Source organism: Copadichromis virginalis, linkage group LG20 (assembly GCF_057382275.1).
Source record: "Copadichromis virginalis isolate Kocher_CV1m ecotype Utaka linkage group LG20, C_Virginalis_male_GT1.1, whole genome shotgun sequence".
Taxonomy (NCBI): Eukaryota; Metazoa; Chordata; class Actinopteri; order Cichliformes; family Cichlidae; genus Copadichromis; species Copadichromis virginalis.
This window is the reverse complement of record NC_140637.1, coordinates 591,435-612,039: the sequence shown is the minus strand read 5'-3', so window position 1 is coordinate 612,039 and position 20,605 is coordinate 591,435. Positions and strand designations below refer to the sequence as shown.

The following is a 20,605-nucleotide window of genomic DNA, read 5'->3' as shown; positions in this document are numbered from 1 at the left end:
AAGTGCTTTACAACTTGACTTACAATTGCTAAAGTACTCCCTAATCCTCGCTCTTCCTTATTAGGGGAGAGTGACAATGTGAGGACAGGAAAGAAATGTCTCTAAGCAGACTGCACATTAGTGGTGCAGTATACTACAGGCTACTTCTACACTCTCGCTCATTATATTTAGAAAACCTCCCACAGTCTCACTCAACGCAGTAGATGGTGAAAGGATATTAAAAAAAAAGGAAGATGGACCAGTATGACCATTTCAGCACCATGGACAGCACTAACTCTAGTTATTGCAAAGTGCTGGGATTCTAACCTGCAGGGAAAACAAAATTGTGTAATCTGCAGTGAACATAGGAAATTGCAACAATTTTTACCAACTGTCCCTCAGGTGCAATTGCAAATTTGTCATTATGCTTTGCTAGGCTGTCAACATACCTGTACCTTAGGCTCCAGCTAAAACTGGAGAGAAATAGACACCGTAGTACATGTTAAGACTATATCCATATCAAAGTAAGTGCACCCCAGCATCATCCTAGTCCACAATGGGGGCCTGTCTGCAAATCTGCAGAGGCAAATCCACATCATAATCCCTCCTCTAATCCATGAGGATTGGGTGCTGGGACTCACTACACAGGATTCAACTGAGCGATTGGCTAAGTGTTCTTGTCAGTCATAACATAGCTGTCAATCCCTTATCCACTGTGGAGACAATGAAGTTAGCGTCATGAACCTTCAGTGGTACCCATTTGTGTGTACTTCTGGTATATCAGTGGAGGAATGTGGCCAATAATTAGTAAATATTGTTATTCTATTAATTAGATATTATAATAAAATTACAAACAGGCTCTAAACAATTCTAAATTCTACTCAAGGTAGCTTGGTAAGCTACTATTATAAGCTTTGCCCTTTTGCATTATTCGCATTAAGATGGAGGTATCACAAGTCACTGGTCCATATTCATGGAGACGCGCCAAGTTTACGCCGCTGCACGCTCCCACGTCAAACCATAGCGGCAGAATGAGAAAGGACAGATGAAGGAAGAGCGGAATTCTGAAATAAAGTAGACAACGCCTCACTTCATTTCGGTCCACAAGCCGCTGCACTTACTTCTCAGTTTGCAGCCAGCTGTTGCTGCGAAGAGAAAAGTCGAATCACCGCCCAAACTGCAACGGCATAGATCGGTTGTTCCGGATGATAATTTACAGTCCTTTGGAAGGCTTTTCCTGGAGCTCAACATCCTGCCACCTCAATGGAAAAACTACCGAGCAGACCTAACCGTATTCCATGCGTGGCACGAGTAAAACTGTCGCTGTGCATGTGATTGGGCAGCCTCGACAGAGACGGAGCATAATTCTACTATGACCACCGCATGACGGATTAGTTTCTTGCTCGTATGCACACGGCTACATGAGTTCGGACTCGTACCTTACATAATAATTAATCTGCCGCTAAAACTAAAAGCACACAGTTTAATTTGTTGAAATAATGTTTTCATGTTGGAATTATTTATTTTTTTAATAATTCCACAAAGTCCAGGTGCGCACCCAAATGTTTGCCCGAGCTTACCGTACAGGTACCTCTCCATCACTGTAAAGTCCCATCAGTACCCTGTCCGACCTCGGCGCAGGCTCCATGATCTCAGCAGCTCAGCTCATGACCTGTACTGCCATCGGGTCCGCGTGGGCGCGCTCTCCCAGCTGGCGCGTGCGCGACGAAGAGCCGTGGTGGGGCAGCGCGAAGAGCCATGATTGGGTGGTTTCCTGTTTTTCATATACCTATGAATCATGAATTGGGAATGGTACTTGGAAGGTATTACGCAAAGCCAAAGCTCTGAAATTCCCTTTACTACACAGCAGCTGGAACTTAATATTGTTGGGTTTTTTAAACAAAAGAGCCCACACAGACAAAAGTGAGTTTGCTTGAAGTAGATGTAGAGACATAATTTAAGATCACACCATGTGATTGGGTAAAACCGGGCTATTCTGGAATACAAATGTGGTGACTTGTGACAGTGCAGTTAGGAGCTCTCTGAAGTGTATCGGGGAAGTGCAGCTGTTCGGCACGATCCTATTTTGCATTCAACAGACCATAAACCAGAAATTACAGTGAGTAACTATAACTGTATTTGGTCCTGGTTCGGTCTCAGAAAAGAGATCCCGCCAAGCTAGAGTACAGAGACGATGAAAACATGACATGATTTTGTTTTCTCATTAAACAAACAGAAAAAATAGATCATTTAAGTAGGTGATAATGAAGTCCTTAGTGATCTGTAACCTGCAACAAGTGCTGGTTTCATTTCCTCCCTTAACTTAACGGAAGAGAAGTAAAATTCTGTAGACGGCGGAGTGCTCAGTGTTGCTGGTATTTATGAAATCAAGCCACTCAAGGGAAATCAAGTCAAGCTCTCTTATATCGTTGCTTTAGTTAATGTTGCAACCCAAACGTGAATGTGCTCTGAAGACAAATATTATATTTGATAAGCAGTACACCAAAGTGTGTGCATTCACGCAAGCCTATAGCAGATATGCCATGGGATTGTGTCGCCCCCGCATCGTGATTGCATAAAAAGTAATGAATGACTTTAAGCGTGTGGAGCAAAGTACATATAATAAAATGGGTAAATTACAGGTTAAGATGCTAAATAAACGCAATCAAAAGTTCTTCCGTCTGACAAAATATAACGGAAAGGAAAGCTGATATTATTTTCTGCAAATACAAATACAGGTGTTGTAAACCACTGGATTCGGCAAAGGAAAATAAAACAAATCAAGAAAATTTAAGCTAATACATCCAAATGATCATAATAACAATAACAACAAATGACGTCCCAGAGAAACCAACAGAGGAATAAGAACAATATGTATAACATATATATGGAAGAGTTAATAAAATTATAACACCAACCAAATGTATGTGACAGCATGTTAATGGAAGGTCAAGTTTGTTAATATTTAGCGATATGAAGGAGGAAGATCTTTGAAATCATGATTGTCTCTGCTAGCATGTAAAAGTAGGTTATATAAAACTTTCACTCATGTTGTTGTCATAAAATTTGAGGTTATCTGATGACAACGCCATTCTCATTTGATTCCAGAAAAGGGGTTGAGCACATGGGTGATGCGGCCATGACAACACAGACTTTCTGCACAATCGTTTTCTCAGCTGAAGGTACTTCAGTTTGGGAAAAATCTTATCCATCAGAACCAGCACAGCTACGTCCACCTTTTCGAGACAGAATTAGGGATAATTTTAGGATTGTGGGTTAAGTTACAGCCACAAAATTTGTGAAAATATACAGGCTGATTTTACGACTTTACCTTCTCATCCAGAAGCCTCTGTTGAACCATGAAGAAGGCCTGGCGGATCACACCATTCACATTTCCGTTAACACCTCTGGACAGCACAAAAATGGTTTTCACACTCCTGTATACTGCATTATGAAGATTCTCTATACATGACAGCCCAGGAATCCAGTCCCTTTCTTCTAAGCATAGACAAAACCTCCTGTGACCAGAGTTCTCCAGATTGACAGTTAACTCGTTGTAAACCCAGTCCCTCACAGCCTGGTTACTGGTGTCAAACACCACAAAGGCATCATATTGATAATGCGAATCGGTCCCAGCTATCTGGGAGTAGCCTTTGTGTCCAGCCCAGAGCACTTGCAGGCAATACCACATATCCCAGCCGTAGAGGTGCTTCAGTAAAGGAAGAACAGTAAACACCAGAGTCATAAATGAACAGGCAACAAAGGCTACACTACCATATATGTCCTGGCAAGAACGCTGGTCCATGGACAGTATGCTCTCACCCTGCTGAGACTCTGGGAATTCACACCGTACATCTGTGGTCAGATAAGGAATGTGTACCGGTGTAGTACTCAAGAAGTCAGCAAGCCAGGAGGTATTGCAGTCACATTTGAAGGGGTTGGCATGCAGGGTGAGATTCTCAAGGCGAGTGCCATTTTTAAAGAGGACAGGAAGATGCTCCCGGTTCAACTCTTTGATCTGATTGTGACTGAGATACAAATGTTTTAGGGACTTTGCGTTATTAAAGAAATCTTCAGGAATATAACTGAGCCGATTGTGACTGAGGTCCAGGAAGGTAAAATTGACTCCAAATATTACTGCATAATTTGGCAGTTTGTAAAGGAAGTTGTGATTCAGGTTCAGGTAATGTAAACTGGTAAGTGCAGAGATGTTTAGCCATGGGAAATAGTTTAGAGAATTGCTGCTGACGATGAGAGCCCTAAGGCTACTTGGGAGGTTACTCAGCACTTCAGATGAGAGCGATTTTAAATGGTTGTTGGAGATGTCCAGGTAGGTTAGATTTGTCAGGTTCTGGAAGAAATTAGTGTACTTGTTGTTGTCAGAGTCCCACATGATGTTCAGGTGATTTCCAGAGAAGTCAAAGTACTTCAAAGAATTGCAGATCAGCCTTTGGTTGATTCGCATCCCAATAGCATTGTTTGCCAGACTTAGAGCTTCCAATTGATTCAAATTTTCAAGGAACTCAAAACGATGGCCCATGCCCCTCATATTGAAATGAAAGTCATTGTTACTGATATCTAATATCTTCAGAGATGAATTAAGTTCCCTGAAAGCATCGTTATAATAAAGATCAAGCCTATTGTAAGACAAATTAAGAAACTCTAAATGTGTCATACCTTCAAACACCCCACCTCTCAGTGCCTGGTTCATGTAATTGAAGGAAAGGTCTAAACAAACGGCATTCTCCATGCCTGAAACCACATGTTTGTTAAGGTACACGATATCATTCTGAGACAGGTCAAATGTCAGCTTATTTTTGCAATGAAAATTTCTCAAGTCCCACAGTGATGTAATTACTGGAAATCTTTTGTCCAGAACATCTGCTCGGTGCTGGAAGCCCAATAGTGTTGGGATATTTGTCACACTGTCTTCTAACATTTCCAAAGCATTTAATGGGTCTGTTTCCCATACACTGTTTCTAGATGTGACGTCTCTATCCATTAGAGTGAGAGGTTGATTATGAAGAGAGCCTGCATACAGGTTTACATCCACAGTCCCAGGTCGTGAAATTGAGCTGCACTCAAGGAAATTAAGCATGTTCTGGGAGAGGTCAACAGAAGTTAGAGAGGGTAACTGTTTGACAAATGTCATATTAAAAGTGTTAATGAAATTCATTCTCAGCTCTATAACTCTTAGACTTTTTAACTTGGAGAGGACTTCAACGCTTTCACCAGAAAATTTTAGGAAAAAGTTGCCACTCAGAAGAAGATATTGCAGATCAGACATGTTGTTAAAATATGGGGAAAGATTAAGTTCTGGAAAAGTCTTCAGTGGTTCATAGTTATAGATAAGGCTCAGCCACTTGACCCCTGTTAGCTCTTTAAAGAAGGTCCCATTTTGCATAGCATGTGCCAGGAGGTTGTCAGAGAGGTCCAATATTTTCAGTTTCTTCAATGGTCTGAAAAGGTCCTTTGGAAATGTTTTCAGAGAGTTTCCCCTCAAACTTAGGATGGTAATGGAGCTGTTTTCAGAATAAAAGGAGTTTGAATGTAGCTTTAGAGACTGATTATGTGGGCATGGAAAGCAGGGCCTTGCAGCATGGTCACAACGTTGGCAATTCCACTCCAAATTTAAGTCCTCCAGGGCAGTCATTTTGAAAAATGCTTTTTCTAAGACTTCTGTGATTGTATTCTCTCTTAAATCCAGACTCTCCAGTGAGAGTGGCAGTCCTTTAGGGATAGCTGTCAAATTATTATACCCTAATGTGAGGTTTTTCAGTTTGGGGAGCTCTTGGAAAACCTTTTCACTGATGTAAAAGGACTGGTTGCACGGGTTTGCATAAAAGCAGTTCTTGCTGAGGAAGAGCTTTTCGAGATGTGGAGTGTTTAGAGGGTAGATAATGTTGAAGATCTGGTTGTTCTCTAGATGAAGAACTTCCAGGCTCGCTGGTAACCATGGTATGTAGGCAAGACTGTTTCCTGACAAATCCAGATGTTTCAGTGTTAGTAGGGGCTTGAAAGCATACCTGGAGATTTTCACTCTGCAAGACCTGTCTTCCAGAGCTCTCGGACTGCCCGGCTGACAGTTGCCCGATAACTTTAGAGTATGCAGATTTGGGACACCTGTGAAAGCATGCGGCCATACTCGGTTTATCTTAGTCCGGCTTAAATCTATGTAAGCTACAGATGTAGCCTTAATGAAGGGGACGTGCTTGAGTGGTCTGTCACTGCAGTCAACTTTAGTTTCATTCAGATTGGTGTCACATGGTAAAAATTTTGTATTTATGGTCTTCACCAGTGGAAAAAGCTGGCTTAGGATGAGGATATTTTTTACCAGAGCCTGAAAAAAAGTCAACAAAATTAAATTCAGTTGCTTACAACAAGTTTGAGGATACCATATAATATACATAATAAAATATTAACACCACCTGCATCCTACAGTACAGTGCAAAAGTCTTGGACAACCCCTCATTTCTTTACATTTTGCTTCCAAGGACAATGAAATAACAGATTCATAACTGACAACTTAACAAAGAACCAATTTCATGGCAAAGAAAACGCGTATAAAATAGTATTTTTGCATCAACGAGGTGATTCTCTGAGAGCCATTAAGTAAAAAAACTGACCTATCCCTGTGTGTCCTTAAAACATTTAAAGGAACTGGACAAAAGAGGAAGTGGTACAGTGTCTGAAAGTCATACCCTTTAGAAATATGGGGGTGTCAAGTAGCCATTCTTTAGTTAGGAAAGCAGGGAGAAAAGGCTGAGGTATGCCAGATCACACAAGAACTGGGCTGAAAATCACTGAAATGACAAGAAAGCTTGTCTAAGAGAGTTCAGAGTGAGAGAAAAAAGATTGACTCGTACAAGCGCGCTTTTAAAAAATAAGAGGTGGCTCAAGACTTACACACAGTACCGTAAATCTAATAGAGCCTTATCAGGTGGTTTACATGTACGTAAATGTTTACACTGCGAGTTCAGACTTCCTAAAATGAAATATGACTTTCAAACAGAATATAATGAAAAGTCACTTACCACAGCGCGTGAAGTATGCATCGTGCTCGTAAGAGCACAGGTTATAAGAGGATGACTGTGCTCACACAAGAAGCAGTTTTCATTATGCAGAAGTGAAAGCAGGTGGTCAGGTATAAAGCAGTCTGATGCAAACCATGTGACCTCTTAAACTGACAAGGGAGATACCCCCCCCCCAAAAAAAAAACTTCACAAAAGAATATTTGTCCCATGAGAATCACTTCTCAATTCAATAGCCACATTTTATCACTTCATAGGGGGTTTCCTATTGGTGGGAAAAAAAATTGAAAGACTTCCTCAAGTAGCTAGAACTTCTGTTAAAAAAAAGAAATGACATTCGATTTCAGTACTAGTTTCAGGAATGCTCTCAATCAGTAACATGTAAAAATTCAAACACCACAGTGAGTTCACAATTACTTTATTAGGTGAATGAAATCAAAACGGCACGATTTAAAAAGACTGAATATGAAATAAGTTGCCTAAAGTGATTTGACTTTAACAAAAGCAACACGATGTAAAGCCCTTGACTTTACGGATTGTAAAGATTACATAAAGTAATAACAATCAATAAAATGTTTGTCAATCAAAAGTGTTTTGTTAAAACTTACTGGACATCCAGTGGAAACCACCACACCCACAGAAAGATTACAAGTAAAGCAGAGTTTAGACAAAGTGCCTTCTGGTGGGAGAGCACTTTTAATGCTTTGGCTTAAGTTTGAACTTCACACTGTCCTTGAAACAGGAACGTAACATCCCTTACACAAAGTGTCATTCTATCCTTTCATGGCAGCAACAGCAACGTAATCACTATACGGTGTTTTTATCTGAAATGTATCATCACAGACTCAGGTGTTGAATTATCCACAGAGCGATATTCATAAAGCCATCTGATTCAGCATCCACCTTGGAAAGAGAGTGGTTGTTCCCTGGGTACCACAGTAACCTAAGCAACACAAACCAGAGCATTACTGAATGAACAACAGACAAAAATAAGACTCCAGTTATCCCGTCTATATCAGGCATAAGCAATAAAACACGTTACTCAGGACGCCGCTTACCGAACTGGAACCTGCTTTGCTTTGAGTGCTTTGTAATATTCGACTCCTTGCTTGTTAGGTACACGCTTGTCATCTTCTCCTATGGTCAGCAGTACCGGCGTCTTTACCTAGATCAGAAAACACCTTTCATGCTTCATTGTCCAACAACACTTACAAAGACATATCCACAAACCCAAGAGATTTTCAAGGTTATACCTGTGCAACATGCCTAATAGGGGACTTATTCAGCATCTGCTCCCAAACAGCAGGGTCAGGCAGACAGTCTGTACTGTAGTTATAGCCAGCCTCAACCATGCACCTGCAGAAAAAAAAGGAACACAAATTGACTGCTTGACTGCGCCATTTTCTGTTCCTCTTGTATTTGTGTACATTTTGAACACTTCCCTCCGAGCTGATATCATTACAAGCTATAAATTGTAACGATATTTTGTTAATGTTCATTTTTAATCTTGGCATGATGTGAAAAATGTCCGATCTGGAAGTTCAAAAGTACTTCCTCTGTTGTGTTAGAGTAGTGTAATGTAAGCTGTTGGCATTTTCATGTGACACTAATATGAGAGATCTTTGAAAACATACTGATCCCCCTTTTTTTTCTTGCTCCATGTTTGCAATATGTTAAAGGATATTAGATTTACTATAAGTGCACTTTTATTTAATTGGATTTACAATTACAGGATCAGTCCCCAGTAATTTTTCAATGTCTTTGGCTTTATTGCCCATTCTTACTTCCAGCTGTGGTAACTGAATAGAAGGAGTGTCGCTGCTAAAATGCCACAGTTATGCGGTTGCGTATGAGTTCCCTAAAAATATGCATAAACAAATGTGGGCAAAAGTGTGAGAATATGCATGACAAGACCTACCAGTCTGGTATGTCTGTGCTGCCAATCATGGAGGCCAAGTTGATAACAGGGTTGCGAGCCACACAAGCCTTGTAGAATTCTGGGTACTGTCCGATCAGATGACAGGCCAGGAAACCCCCGTGAGAGCCTCCACAAACTGCCACTTTCTGCACGTCGAGGTCGTTACTTTTCAGCACACTTTCAACTGCAAACTGGTGGCGACAAAAGCAGAGAACAAATGTAAAACATTTCAAAGACACATGGACCAAGCAAAAATAAAAGTAGGAGGAGAGAAGAAGGCAAAAGGAGGGAAAACTGAACTGGTGTTATGAGCTTTAAACAGAATGTATCGCAAACACTAAATATCGAAACCAATTAACTCAGTCATGTAAACAAAGCTATCACCATGCAGCAAACAACTGGATGCATGTACAGATATTCAAAACCATGACATGAAAAATATTGTGAGAGTTATGGACACTTACTTGAACATCTTTGACATCCTGGCTGCCAACATTGCCCAGCAGTGAGAGGATATTGTCCTGGCCGTATCCAATGGAGCCACGATAGTTCACTGAAAGTATAAAGCACACTAGGGGTATTGGGATATCCATGTACTGACAATAACTGTGATATGTAAATAATGTAACATGGTAAAGTGACATGGTTATTTTTTTAATCTTGCAATAATAAAACCATTAGTGCTGGATATTTTTGTTTGTAGCAAGTGGAAGTACTACAGAAATGACTGGACACAAAATCCAGATTACAGACTTTTCTAATATAGAAAAAACTATATTGCCAACCAAAGAGGCCTTCCATCTATAAATATATCACCAGAACTAAGTTTAATATAAACATATGAAATCACTTTTGGTTTATCAAATTCTCTAAAATAAGAGGCAACTGCTTAGACTTGTGTTAAGTACATTAATGCATATGTTTTGCCTTATATACATGGTGACCAATTATGGCTACATGTGTAGTCACCCCACAAGTGCCCATTTTGAGCCAGGAAAAACCCTGAATTTGCTGTTCCAAGCCCCAGTCCAAATATTAAAGAGAAAGAGAATCATTCATGTTTTCATAGTCTAAATTAAAGTAATTTAGGGACGACTGTTCTCTTAGCAGGTCTAGTTACTTCACATTCTTATAAGAACTTACCCAGTAATACAGCAAAGCCCATTTTGCACAGCACAGCAACGGAAAGACCCCACTCAGCCACTATCACTGAGTGAGGGCCACCTAGTGAGATAAATATTGAGTTTGTGTTAAAAACTATTGCCTGAGTGTTTGAAACCATAGTTCAAGTGAGGCATGAAAGTAATATGCATGTAGAGTTACAGTATTTACAGTATTACTACTGCATGGACTACAAGCTGTGTCATAAAAGACTATTCTTGGGTATCAGAATAGCGCACTATCGTCATAGCAACCACAATCTTATCAGCAATAGCTCTCGACTGAAAGGAAACAAATCCCAAAACAGATTCAATCCTAAAAGTAAATCCAAAATGGATTAGTATCACAGGGTTATTACTTTCAAATGTAGCTGTATTTCATGTATGTTATTAATACAGAGCATTTACAATATTGATTCTGCTTTTCTGGTATATTTCTCTAAGTAAACATTGCACAACAACTGATAAATACTCCCATTTTTGTCTCTACTGAAAACAAATAATGGTTTAAAAATCAAAATTAAAGAAACAAACCATGAGGAATGACGATAAGAGGCAGCTTCACTCCATCCTTAACCTCCTTTGGTTTGATCAGCAGAGCATCAAAATCAAGGCCCGCTAGAATAGCAAGATTTAAGAGAAGTTTGTGAGCCTTTCTGACATAAAAAAGACAAAACAGTTTTTAGAGGTGTAAACCCAAATATTATAAATATTCAAGAAATATTTACCAACTTAAAGTAAGCATTCCCAAGCTAGTTTTATCCAGCATAGCAACATTGAAACTAATTGCACTGCTGGCATACTGATTACCAAAAAAAACGACTGAACTTTAAGAGTTTGGCTCATTAGATAAAAAAAAAAAAAAAAGGGAAAAATACTACATTTAAAACGATCTCCAATGACTTCAGATTAGATGCTATTAACCATCTTACGATATTGACTGTTGTCTTGGTCTGGAGGAGGGGTGAAGGTCAAAATCTTCCAATCGATTTCTGGCAACGTTGGAGAGTCTTCCAGAGTAACCCAGACAACATCCTCCTCGGACTCCCTGCTTGGGAGGAAACCCACCATCTGTACAAAAGAAATGGCACTGATGTAAGTGACGCAGCCCCAGCTGTGTCACAAAAATTGCATATATATATATATATATATATATATATATATATATATATATATATATATATATATATATATATATATATGTGTGTGTGTGTGTGTGTGTGTTATAAAATGCTGATCCTACCAGATTTGGAGGGCTGTTGGGAGAAGAGCAGTTCACCACCATCAGATCTCTCTCTATGTTCAGCAGGCACAAGTTACCAACCTCAGACTCTAAAGGCAAACAATGATCACCATTAGAAACAGCTTAAAACACACACTGAAGTGGTTCTAGAACAATATAGGTTATTATTAACTAACTAACCAAATACTTAAAAACCCTAAGTATATCTCGTGACTCACTTGCAGTCAGAGAGGTGATGCTCCCTGTGCTTATATCCACCATCAAGAGATCCTAAAAAGAGCAAAAACATATGACAATAACATTTTTTTTGCATACAAACGAAAAATTCTCATTATTTGCAAACTGTTAAATAACTGAAATATATATGAAAAAGGTGATATTAACCCTTAATGTGTATTTTTTCCCCTCACAATATCAAGAAATTTCCCAGACAGTAACTTTACCTTGAGGCTGCGCTGAGGGCAAGAAATAATAACACGCTGACTATCAGCTGACCAGCACTGAGGGGACAACTGACAACTGTAGATACCGGTAAAGCCATCTGCACAGCCAAACATTAATCATTTTTTAATATAAATATATGCAGTTTTATATACAGAAAAAAAATGGTGACCACTATGTATTCCCTACCCTCTCCAGGTCGCTTCACGACATCCACCACCACCGAGGTCTTCTTAGTATACCAGTCATACTAGTATTAAAAGAGAAAAGCAAGAGCTAAGCCAATGAACAGAAATTTAAGGAAAGCTAATTTCATAAGAAGGGAAAGTTAGCACATTTGGTTGAAAAAAGGCCAGATTCAGTTTTACCATACACAGCCTGTTGCACTGCATGTGTGGTCCATAGACAGAACACTCTAGGTAGACAATTCGACACTGGTCCGGGCTAAGCCTAGGAGAGCACACTGCGCTGGTGCCTGATGAAAGCTGCTCTGATGGGCACAACAAACACATACATATGTACATGAACAACCTTTTACAGCTGGGTCCATAACACAATAGATTAAACATAAGTGGAACTGCATCTCTACTTAACTGGATATGATAACTTCAACTTAACTTGTGTTCATAAAATAGGTCTGAATGATAGAAATAACACAAATCCACTCACCACATTTCCCACCAGTAAGATCCACGTAGAACAAAGATGACCTGACAGAGAAAAATGAAACATAAACGACTTACAGTATTAGCTTATGAGGGTATTTATGACTGATCAGCTGTGCAGTCTGACTTGATCGTTGTAAACTGTCATCACCTCCTGTTGGGGCAGTACTTGAGGCCAAGTCTGAAAGGCTCATGCCACCAGCCTACAAAAACCACACCTGTGTCACCTGGAGCCCAAAATGCCTGCAAATACAGAAAAAGTGTGATACCAAGAGTAAAAGAGAGAAAGAACAAAATATTATGAGGATACTTGAAGAGTGTAAACATTAAAGAAAAGCATACACCAAATGGAAAAAAGAAAAAAAACTATTGCACTAACCTGCCCTGGTGAGATATCTTCAGGCACTCCTTCCAACACAGAAACATTGCTTCCCTCGATGTCCAAAACACAAAGCACAGGACAGCTCTTACTAACCAAAGTCTCTCCCCAGTCCTCATGGAAGACAAACTGCTCCCCCTGCAGGAAGAAGATGGGAAAATTTAAACTAACGAGGAAAAGAACTTAAGACCAGAATTAAACCTTTGAACTGTGAAAATATTTTCAGTTTCGGGAATATTAGCTCCATTCACTTTTACAGCCTCCTTTTTCTCAGTTCTCAAGGTCTCGTCCTCATCTCCAATAGAAGACAACTCTGGAGACTCAGTCTATAAGGAGAATATGGAACATAGAATGGTTAATACTTATTAACTACTAGTCATTTCTGTTGTTTCACATTCAATTATACAGTGAATTAACTCTCTAGAGAGGAGACAGTAAACACACTCCACTGCAACTGCATAACAATCAGTATTGTTATGGGATTTTGCTTTTGAATAGCAAGGAAAAAGACATATCTTTTAATAAGTTTACAATATTGTTTATGACTGAAAAGTAAGCTTTCTTTCAATGACATTCAACGACTTTTGAGAGTACTTTCATCTCTTTGGTGTGAGTGCAAATATGTCAAAGTCATTAGTTCATTTTTTTTATTTTTCCAGAATCCAACATATATTTCATGCTTTTTAATTTGTTTTAATACAAACAGACCTGGAAGAAAGATTCTGCTGTTGGTCTTTTTCTTTCTGCCACATATAAGAGGTGGGTCTCAGAGTGAGACCAAACCAAGCAGCCAAACTGGTCTAAGGATGAAAAATAACCCACACACAAAAGTTTAAATTTAAGATATTTAGGAAAAACAACAAGCACCAAAGATTTTACAACAAGATGACTTACCATCTTCATAAACTTTGCCATGCTTCTTTAAGGCTGTCAGATCTATGCTCTTCACCTTAATGTTTTTACTCCAGATCTGAAAGGCCACAAGCAGGTAAGTAGAAGAACGTTCAAGTTAAAGTCCAATTTTTTCTAATGTAAGCTAACACACAGTTTCCCATGGTGTTGCCATGGAAAATAAGAGACTAACACAGTAGGAGAAATAAAATGCTAAAGTGGAACAAAGACAAATAAAGAGCAGGTGTGAAACTCAGTGCTGACACTGAGCCAGACACACACCTCCAGAAACTGTTTATCTTTCCCTTGAACCGTGCATTCTCTGACAACTGCCTTCATTTCACCAGAAGGAGAATCCTTACTTAGCACCCTGACAGGAGACACAAATGAGAATATATTGTTGTATCTGCTCAGAAAGTATGACAGTATTTGTAGCCAAACAATAGATCAAATATGAAAGTGATACATACTCTCCTTTGATCTCAGTGCAGTTTCCCGAGGCTCCAGAGTAGACCACTGACTTGTCATCGTGAAATACAATGTACTGCCTGCAAAACTTAACAGTCTCATTCCTCTCCAGATCCCGCTGGTTCCATTCTGCAGAAGAAAATAACCACATAAAAATATAATTAACGTGCATCATTACATGCAAATCTGACCGTGTTACGTGCAGCACATTAGGTGTACCTGTGTAAATGTTGCTGTATTTGCCTCCATACTGAGAAGTGATTACGGGTCCCACATCTGCTCTGGTCAAAGATGGATAGAGGCTGAGCTCTTTATAGAGCTTGGCAATTTCCTTCGCACTGGTTACCACCTGACAGCACACAGCAGAAAAACTCACATTACGTCTCAGTGACAGAAGCTGTCCAACAGCTAACAATGCCCTGTTCATCTTGTTGCTACGAGGCTAACCATCAGGGTAAAGTTTGTAGGCTATCACTCACTATTTACCGCTAAAAAAAAAGGAAACCAGATGTTAAACATATGTCAAAATAAAGCAACACCCATGCCTTCGACAAAGAAACCAATTAAAACAGTTTGTTTGCTTCGAGTAGCATTTGTCCGATTTAACAGTATCCACATGACCAGGAACTTCCTGCAGAAGAAAACAACTGAATCACTGTCCGACTGCTAGCTTGACTCGGAAGCTGGCTAACGTTAGTCAGTTATTACAAAAAGATCGTGACAGCGTAATTACCGCCCGCAACACATTTGCACCTATTTAGTAACAGATTTTTGAACACAAAATCCACACATGATCAACGTCAGCCGTCAGTTCCACTTAAATCATACCTGCGACTCCATAATAGCAACGGTGTGTGTCGCTAGTCTGTAAATATCAACCAGTTAGCGGCACAAAGAATGAAAGCGCCACTACAAAGCGAGCCATAAAGTACCCGTTACCGCTTCCTGCTGCCCCTTAACAAATAAAATACTTGATAAACAGTTTCTGAATGAATCAAAGCATCGTTATTAAGTTAATGAATACATATTAATTTTAAACGAATAAAAGCACTCTAAAATGTGTTGCCGACAACTTAGAACGCTGTTCACTAAACAGAGGTGTTAAGCATATACTTTTATTTTGTAAAACAATTGCTATTGTGATACTTAACAGGAAGCAGCACACAGCAAGTAAGGAACTTTTTAGATGCCCACTTGCACTGTTAAAACTACTTTTACACTACTTTACATAGTGTTAAATTAAATATCTTAACTATCTAATTGTATATGATAAGAGAGAAACGTATATGGGGAAAATAGGTGATTACATAACTTTATGAGTAGTATTTTTATTTAATCCCTGTGTGCATGACAGCTACTGCTCTGGTCTTGTCAGTCAGCTGTGGTAGGTGGGGTCACAAAGAGCCAAGATGGCTGATTTTGAGGAGCCGCTGTCAGATGAAGAGAAGGTTTGGAGACTCTTTAATTCTTTGCTCAGCAACATTTTTCTCATTTATAAATGGGCTCACCTGTTATATATTTATGTGAAATTTGGAAAGAGAATGGTAGTTTTTGTTCTGATGTAGAAATTATAAACTTCTGTTTTAAGCTACCGTGAGCTAACTAGCCAACGCTAGTTAGTTGGCTAGCAGCTACAGAAGCAAACATCCATTCATTGAGGGTTTAACCATTTTGGTGCTGAAAAAATGTTTAGAATAAAAATTAAATTAAAATAAAAGTATCACGACTAGTTTCCAACTAGTGTGACAATGTCCATGCCAGTGATAATCACAGAGAGGGCTGTGTGTTCCTCCTATAGCGTTCGCTAACATTAGCAGCTACCATTACTTTGCCTTCGATTTCTGGGTCAAACAGATTCAGTTGCAGCTCAAATACTTATGTTTGCATCACATGACTTAAGATCAGGATTCAGGTGCCTAGAGTTAAGATGAAGCCTGACGGTGTCACTATTCGCAACGCCAGTTAGAGGCATGCATTTCAGCATTGTCGTTCTTTGGGAAAGGGTAACTGCTGTAGGGTAAGGCATCTGAACAGGAAGACAAAGTGGCGACAACATTCTTCTGATAACATCAATCTGTTGCCATTCAGGTAGGAAAACAAAGGGCGAGATGACATTTTGCTTACGAGGAAATGACAAGCAGTGTTTAAATTCAGTGTCCACTTCAAATGACAGTCTGTCCTTTATTTAGTAAAACTTGCTCTCTGCTAGGTTAAAGTCTCGACTGTTGCAAAAGACATGGGAGCTTTAAAGTTACACTGACTTTTTCACAAGAAAAGCTAGCAACCTAATTCAAAATCAGTAACAAAACCGATTGTTAATTGGAATGTTAAATTTGTTAAAATGTGGTTACTTACTTGAGCCAAAATGGCAAAAGCTACAAGAATGTTAGGAATTACCCCACAGATTGAAACCAAGTCACTGTACAGAATATTTGCCTTCAAACGTGTCTAATAAATGCCAGAATGAGTACAACATGGGGGTTACAGACGCCAGGCTAATCAGACATTGACAAGTCTGGGTTTGGCAGTCGTTCCGATATTACAGACTTTGTACCAGGGAGGTGAGAGATTAAAGATCCAGTGGGTAATGACAGGAAAATGTGGGATTGCAGTGAACCAGTAGACCTCAGTAGAAATCCCCTCCTACCTTTCCCATGAAATAAAATGTTATTATATATTTTTTAAACTGTGTAAAATAGGTTTTCATTTACTCAAACATAAGATATTTTTGTCTATAAAATGGCAATAAATGAGAGAAAATCATGTTTTGTTTTGCTTAAAAAATACAACAAGCTTATTGCCTATTCCACATCACATGCTGTAATGTGAATTACCATGTATACGGACCTTGCAAAGGCCCAGTCTGAGTCAGAAAAAGCCCTCATTACTTTGATGGCTGAATTAATTGGTGGCATTAAATTTTTGTCTGCAGGTCCGCATAGCCGCCAACTTTGTGACACATGCCCCCCCTGGAGAGTTCAATGAAGTCTTCAATGGTAAGAAGCAGATGTAGAAAGATGTCTTTGATAATATTACTGACTTATGTATTATACTTTGCTTCGAACAATAAGAATAACTTTCTGTCTCTTGAGATATCTATCCAAACGTTGGTTTATTTTACTCTTTGTAGATGTGCGGCTTCTCCTCAGCAATGACAATCTTCTTAGGGAGGGGGCTTCACAGTAAGTGCTGCTTAGTTACGCATATTCAGGAAATGGGTTACAAAAGTTTCCATATGGGAAATTTTTCATTTCAGAGATGTTTGTCATTCCTTATATCTTTAAGGCACTTTTTTGAAATACATTTGATGCCATATTATTAATATATACTTTGTTTTTCTGCCGATTTTCTTCCTCCAGCTCCTTTGCCCAGTACAACATGGATCAATTTACACCTGCCAAGTTAGAGGGATATGATGAGCCGGTATGTTGGGACTTTTGAAATCATTCATTTCAATCAATCATTTTTTGGGCTCCCCTGAAGCGTTAGTTGATCACGTTTTGATTCATCAGTTGATCATGAGAAAGATCTGAGTACTTCTGTGTGATGTGCATTTATTTCCAGCCCTAAAACAATTTTCTGATGAGCCCTAAATATAAAACCAGGCAACTAAGAAAATCTTGGTTCAAGTGCAGTCGTTTTCATTTTAGGTGAGCAAATACGTGCAACAGCGTTATTCACTCTTTCTTATTCCTTCATTTAAGGTCCTGATCACAGAGCATGGTGACTTGGGTCAGGGACATTTCCTCGATCCTCGCAACTGTTTATCGTTCCGTTTCGACCACCTAAGGAAAGAAGTGAGCGACGTGCAGCCATACGAAGGAGAGACAGCCCTGAGAAGTTGGAGAGATGCCTGTGATACTGCCCTTAGTGCCTATGTCAAAGAGCACTACCCTACTGGAGTCTGTACGGTAAGGTGCATTTAAAACAATATGGTCATTATAGACAACATTGCCTGCTGTTTACCCATAACATCTATGTGTTGCAGGTATATGGGAAAACAGTTGATGGTCAGCAAACGATCATAGCCTGCATTGAAGGACATCAGTTTCAACCCAAAAACTTTTGGTATAGTGTACATCCTGAAAACAGCAGATAAAAAATGCATATGTGAATATATCTAAATATAATAGAATATTTTATTTTTCATAATGTGGCTCTGTCACAGAAATGCTTAGAAATATAGTCTTCTGGGTAAAGGGGGAATATTAGGTACTTATTCAGTGCTTTTCGCTTCCTGATGATCCTGTTTGTAACACAAGTCTTCTTTTATTTTCCCTGACAAAGGAATGGTCGCTGCAGGTCAGAGTGGAAGCTTACCATTGGTCAGTCCACTGCTCAGGTGGTAGGAGTATTGAAAATCCAGGTCAGTGTACACATTGTCATAAATAAGGAGAAATATTGTTGCAAAATATTGGTTTGATAATGAACTTTTTTTTAAATTGCAGGTGCACTATTATGAAGATGGGAATGTGCAACTGGTTAGCCACAAGGAGGTAGAAGACTCCATACCAGTGACTGTAAGTACAAATATTAGTCTGTGTGTGTCAACAATGTGCGCTGTAGTCGTCTGACTGTGACAGCTTTGTGTGAAGACAAAAGATGTCTCTCACTTTTTTTTTGACAGAATGAGATCCAGACAGCTAAGGAATTTGTTGACATTATTGAGAATGCAGAAAATGACTACCAGGTGAGCTAGCTTTTGCTGACTACATGGTTTATGTACTGCCTTAAAAATAAGTGTTACCTGTAACATTTTGAATTTTTAAAAAAGGAAAAACATCAAATCAAATCATATCACTTTTATTGTCACATCACATGTGCAGGTACATTGGTACAGCACATGTGAGTGAAATTCTTGTGTGTGAGCTTCACAAGCAACAGAGTTGTGCAAAATACAATAATGTAAACACAACTGATGTTTGTTTCCCTTCTGCTTTTGCTCCCTCAGACTGCTATCAGTGAGAACTACCAGACCATGTCTGATACGACCTTTAAGGCCCTGCGTCGTCAGCTGCCTGTCACACGCACAAAGATTGATTGGAATAAGATTCTAAGTTACAAGATTGGCAAGGAGATGCAGAATGCTTAAAGCAAGGCCGGGGACTGACCAGGGAGATGCATGCTCCTGCTGGCCCACAACCCACCTGTACCTGCGCAAGGACTAACCAAAGCAAAACTATATCGATATGGGGCAAGGAAAAAAAGAAAACACAAAAAAAATATAACTAAAGGTGTCTGGACTGTTAGGCACAGATGTCTGTCTGTTTGCAGGAATGTTCAATTATGGAAATAATCATGGTTTAGAGAAAATGGTTGTATGTTTGGACAGGGCTGTGCTCAGGACTGCAGCATTAAGTAAATTTCCTCAGCCATCTAAGGATCACAGACCTTCTTAGAAGCTAGTATGAGAAGTTGTGTGTATATATTCTTATTCTTAGTAAAACTGATGTAGAACTATTACAGTTCTCAGCACACACAGAAGGAACCCAGATGCACAAAGCAGCTCATGAGAGAAATCAAGCACACCATCACCTATCAGGGTTTGTTTTTAAGAGATTTTGTGTCATTGTGGTGCGATGAATTAGAACTCGAGTACATGAGTAAAATCAAAATATTGAGTAGCCATTATCTGCCGTGACTGTCCAATACCAAGCTGGCAGTCTTTTTGAAGGGACATGGGGCTTAGTTACACACTGCAAACAAAACTGAAGCATATTTATTCCTGTTGCAAACATTTAAAAATGGCACAATCCTTAGCATAGCTCTGTTCCTGCACCTATGTGGTTGTCAGTATGTGTTACAGCCAAGGGAATGTTGTTTTCTGTTGTGATCCACTGATGTATGGTCTCTCCACCCATGCAAGCTATGACGACTGAAATTAGAGCAACTTCTATGACGCTGCATCTGCAATACATTCTGTTCTTACTTTGGCAACACCCTCATTGCTGTACAGCTTTTCCTTTGTATAGAGGAAAACTTATATACTCACATTAACCAAGATTTATTTGCCAAAATCTCTTTCCTATGGTAAAGATCTCCATCTTCCCATCCACGTATGCAAATATCTATTTTAATACACAAGTTTTTGTTGGGAGTCTTCGAAAATCGCTCTGTTAACTGCAACAAACTGTTTGTGTAGTGGCCGGCGCCAAGTGGACAGAGCAGCTGCCACATGAGGCACGATCTTACTGTAAATGACTTCTGTAAGGCCACATCATATACTGTTTTGCATCACTTCTGAGTAGGCAGACTCCAGATCAGTTACTTGTTAGCTATATTATGTGCTGTATCTAAACCTTACAATACAAAACTGTGTGCCGATCAGTGAACGTCAATACTGTACTGCCCCATTCTGTTCAAATAAAGAGATTGAACGTGACAGAGTTTTATTTCGTTCTCTGCTCCTGATACAAAAAGTTAGATGGCA

The 20,605-nt window shown here is 39.3% G+C and overlaps 4 protein-coding genes across 5 annotated transcripts in view; 1 reads left to right on the top strand and 3 right to left on the bottom strand.

Moving 5' to 3' along the window:
- The window catches only part of LOC146683881 (ERC protein 2), a 165,848-nt gene extending 163,768 nt beyond the window's left edge, over positions 1–2,080 (bottom strand). Inside the window, exon 1 of the mRNA XM_085444868.1 lies at positions 1,560–2,080. The gene's annotated coding sequence lies outside the window, so the exon portion shown is untranslated. The remainder of the gene's footprint in view (positions 1–1,559) is intronic.
- A 310-nt stretch (positions 2,081–2,390) lies between these two features.
- Positions 2,391–7,069, bottom strand: tlr9 (toll-like receptor 9). Its single transcript, XM_085444869.1, has 3 exons — positions 7,014–7,069; positions 3,311–6,319; positions 2,391–3,215 (listed from the first exon to the last, which is right to left on the bottom strand). Exons 1-3 carry the CDS (start codon positions 7,032–7,034, stop codon positions 3,009–3,011), a joined length of 3,237 nt encoding a protein of 1,078 aa, XP_085300995.1. The 5' UTR covers positions 7,035–7,069; the 3' UTR covers positions 2,391–3,008.
- Positions 7,070–7,411: 342 nt separating this feature from the next.
- On the bottom strand, positions 7,412–15,221 carry LOC146683879 (acylamino-acid-releasing enzyme-like). 2 transcript variants are annotated; one of them, XM_085444115.1, is made up of 23 exons: positions 15,004–15,221; positions 14,395–14,524; positions 14,178–14,304; positions 13,990–14,077; positions 13,711–13,786; positions 13,525–13,616; positions 13,068–13,142; positions 12,817–12,954; positions 12,589–12,680; positions 12,442–12,482; positions 12,141–12,262; positions 11,962–12,022; positions 11,775–11,872; positions 11,550–11,601; positions 11,332–11,420; positions 11,021–11,159; positions 10,623–10,706; positions 10,072–10,152; positions 9,393–9,481; positions 8,929–9,119; positions 8,264–8,366; positions 8,069–8,175; positions 7,412–7,953 (listed from the first exon to the last, which is right to left on the bottom strand). In XM_085444115.1, exons 1-23 carry the CDS (start codon positions 15,013–15,015, stop codon positions 7,848–7,850), a joined length of 2,193 nt encoding a protein of 730 aa, XP_085300241.1. In that variant the 5' UTR covers positions 15,016–15,221; the 3' UTR covers positions 7,412–7,847. The 2 variants fall into 2 exon arrangements, with proteins under 2 accessions (XP_085300241.1, XP_085300240.1); XM_085444114.1 differs by lacking the exon at positions 15,004–15,221 and having other exon boundaries at positions 14,395–14,821.
- Positions 15,222–15,539: 318 nt separating this feature from the next.
- On the top strand, positions 15,540–20,557 carry capza1b (capping actin protein of muscle Z-line subunit alpha 1b). The gene is made up of 10 exons (XM_085443430.1): positions 15,540–15,623; positions 17,108–17,171; positions 17,306–17,357; positions 17,535–17,598; positions 17,880–18,086; positions 18,164–18,243; positions 18,463–18,541; positions 18,624–18,695; positions 18,803–18,865; positions 19,127–20,557. Exons 1-10 carry the CDS (start codon positions 15,585–15,587, stop codon positions 19,265–19,267), a joined length of 861 nt encoding a protein of 286 aa, XP_085299556.1. The 5' UTR covers positions 15,540–15,584; the 3' UTR covers positions 19,268–20,557.
- Positions 20,558–20,605: the final 48 nt, after the last annotated feature.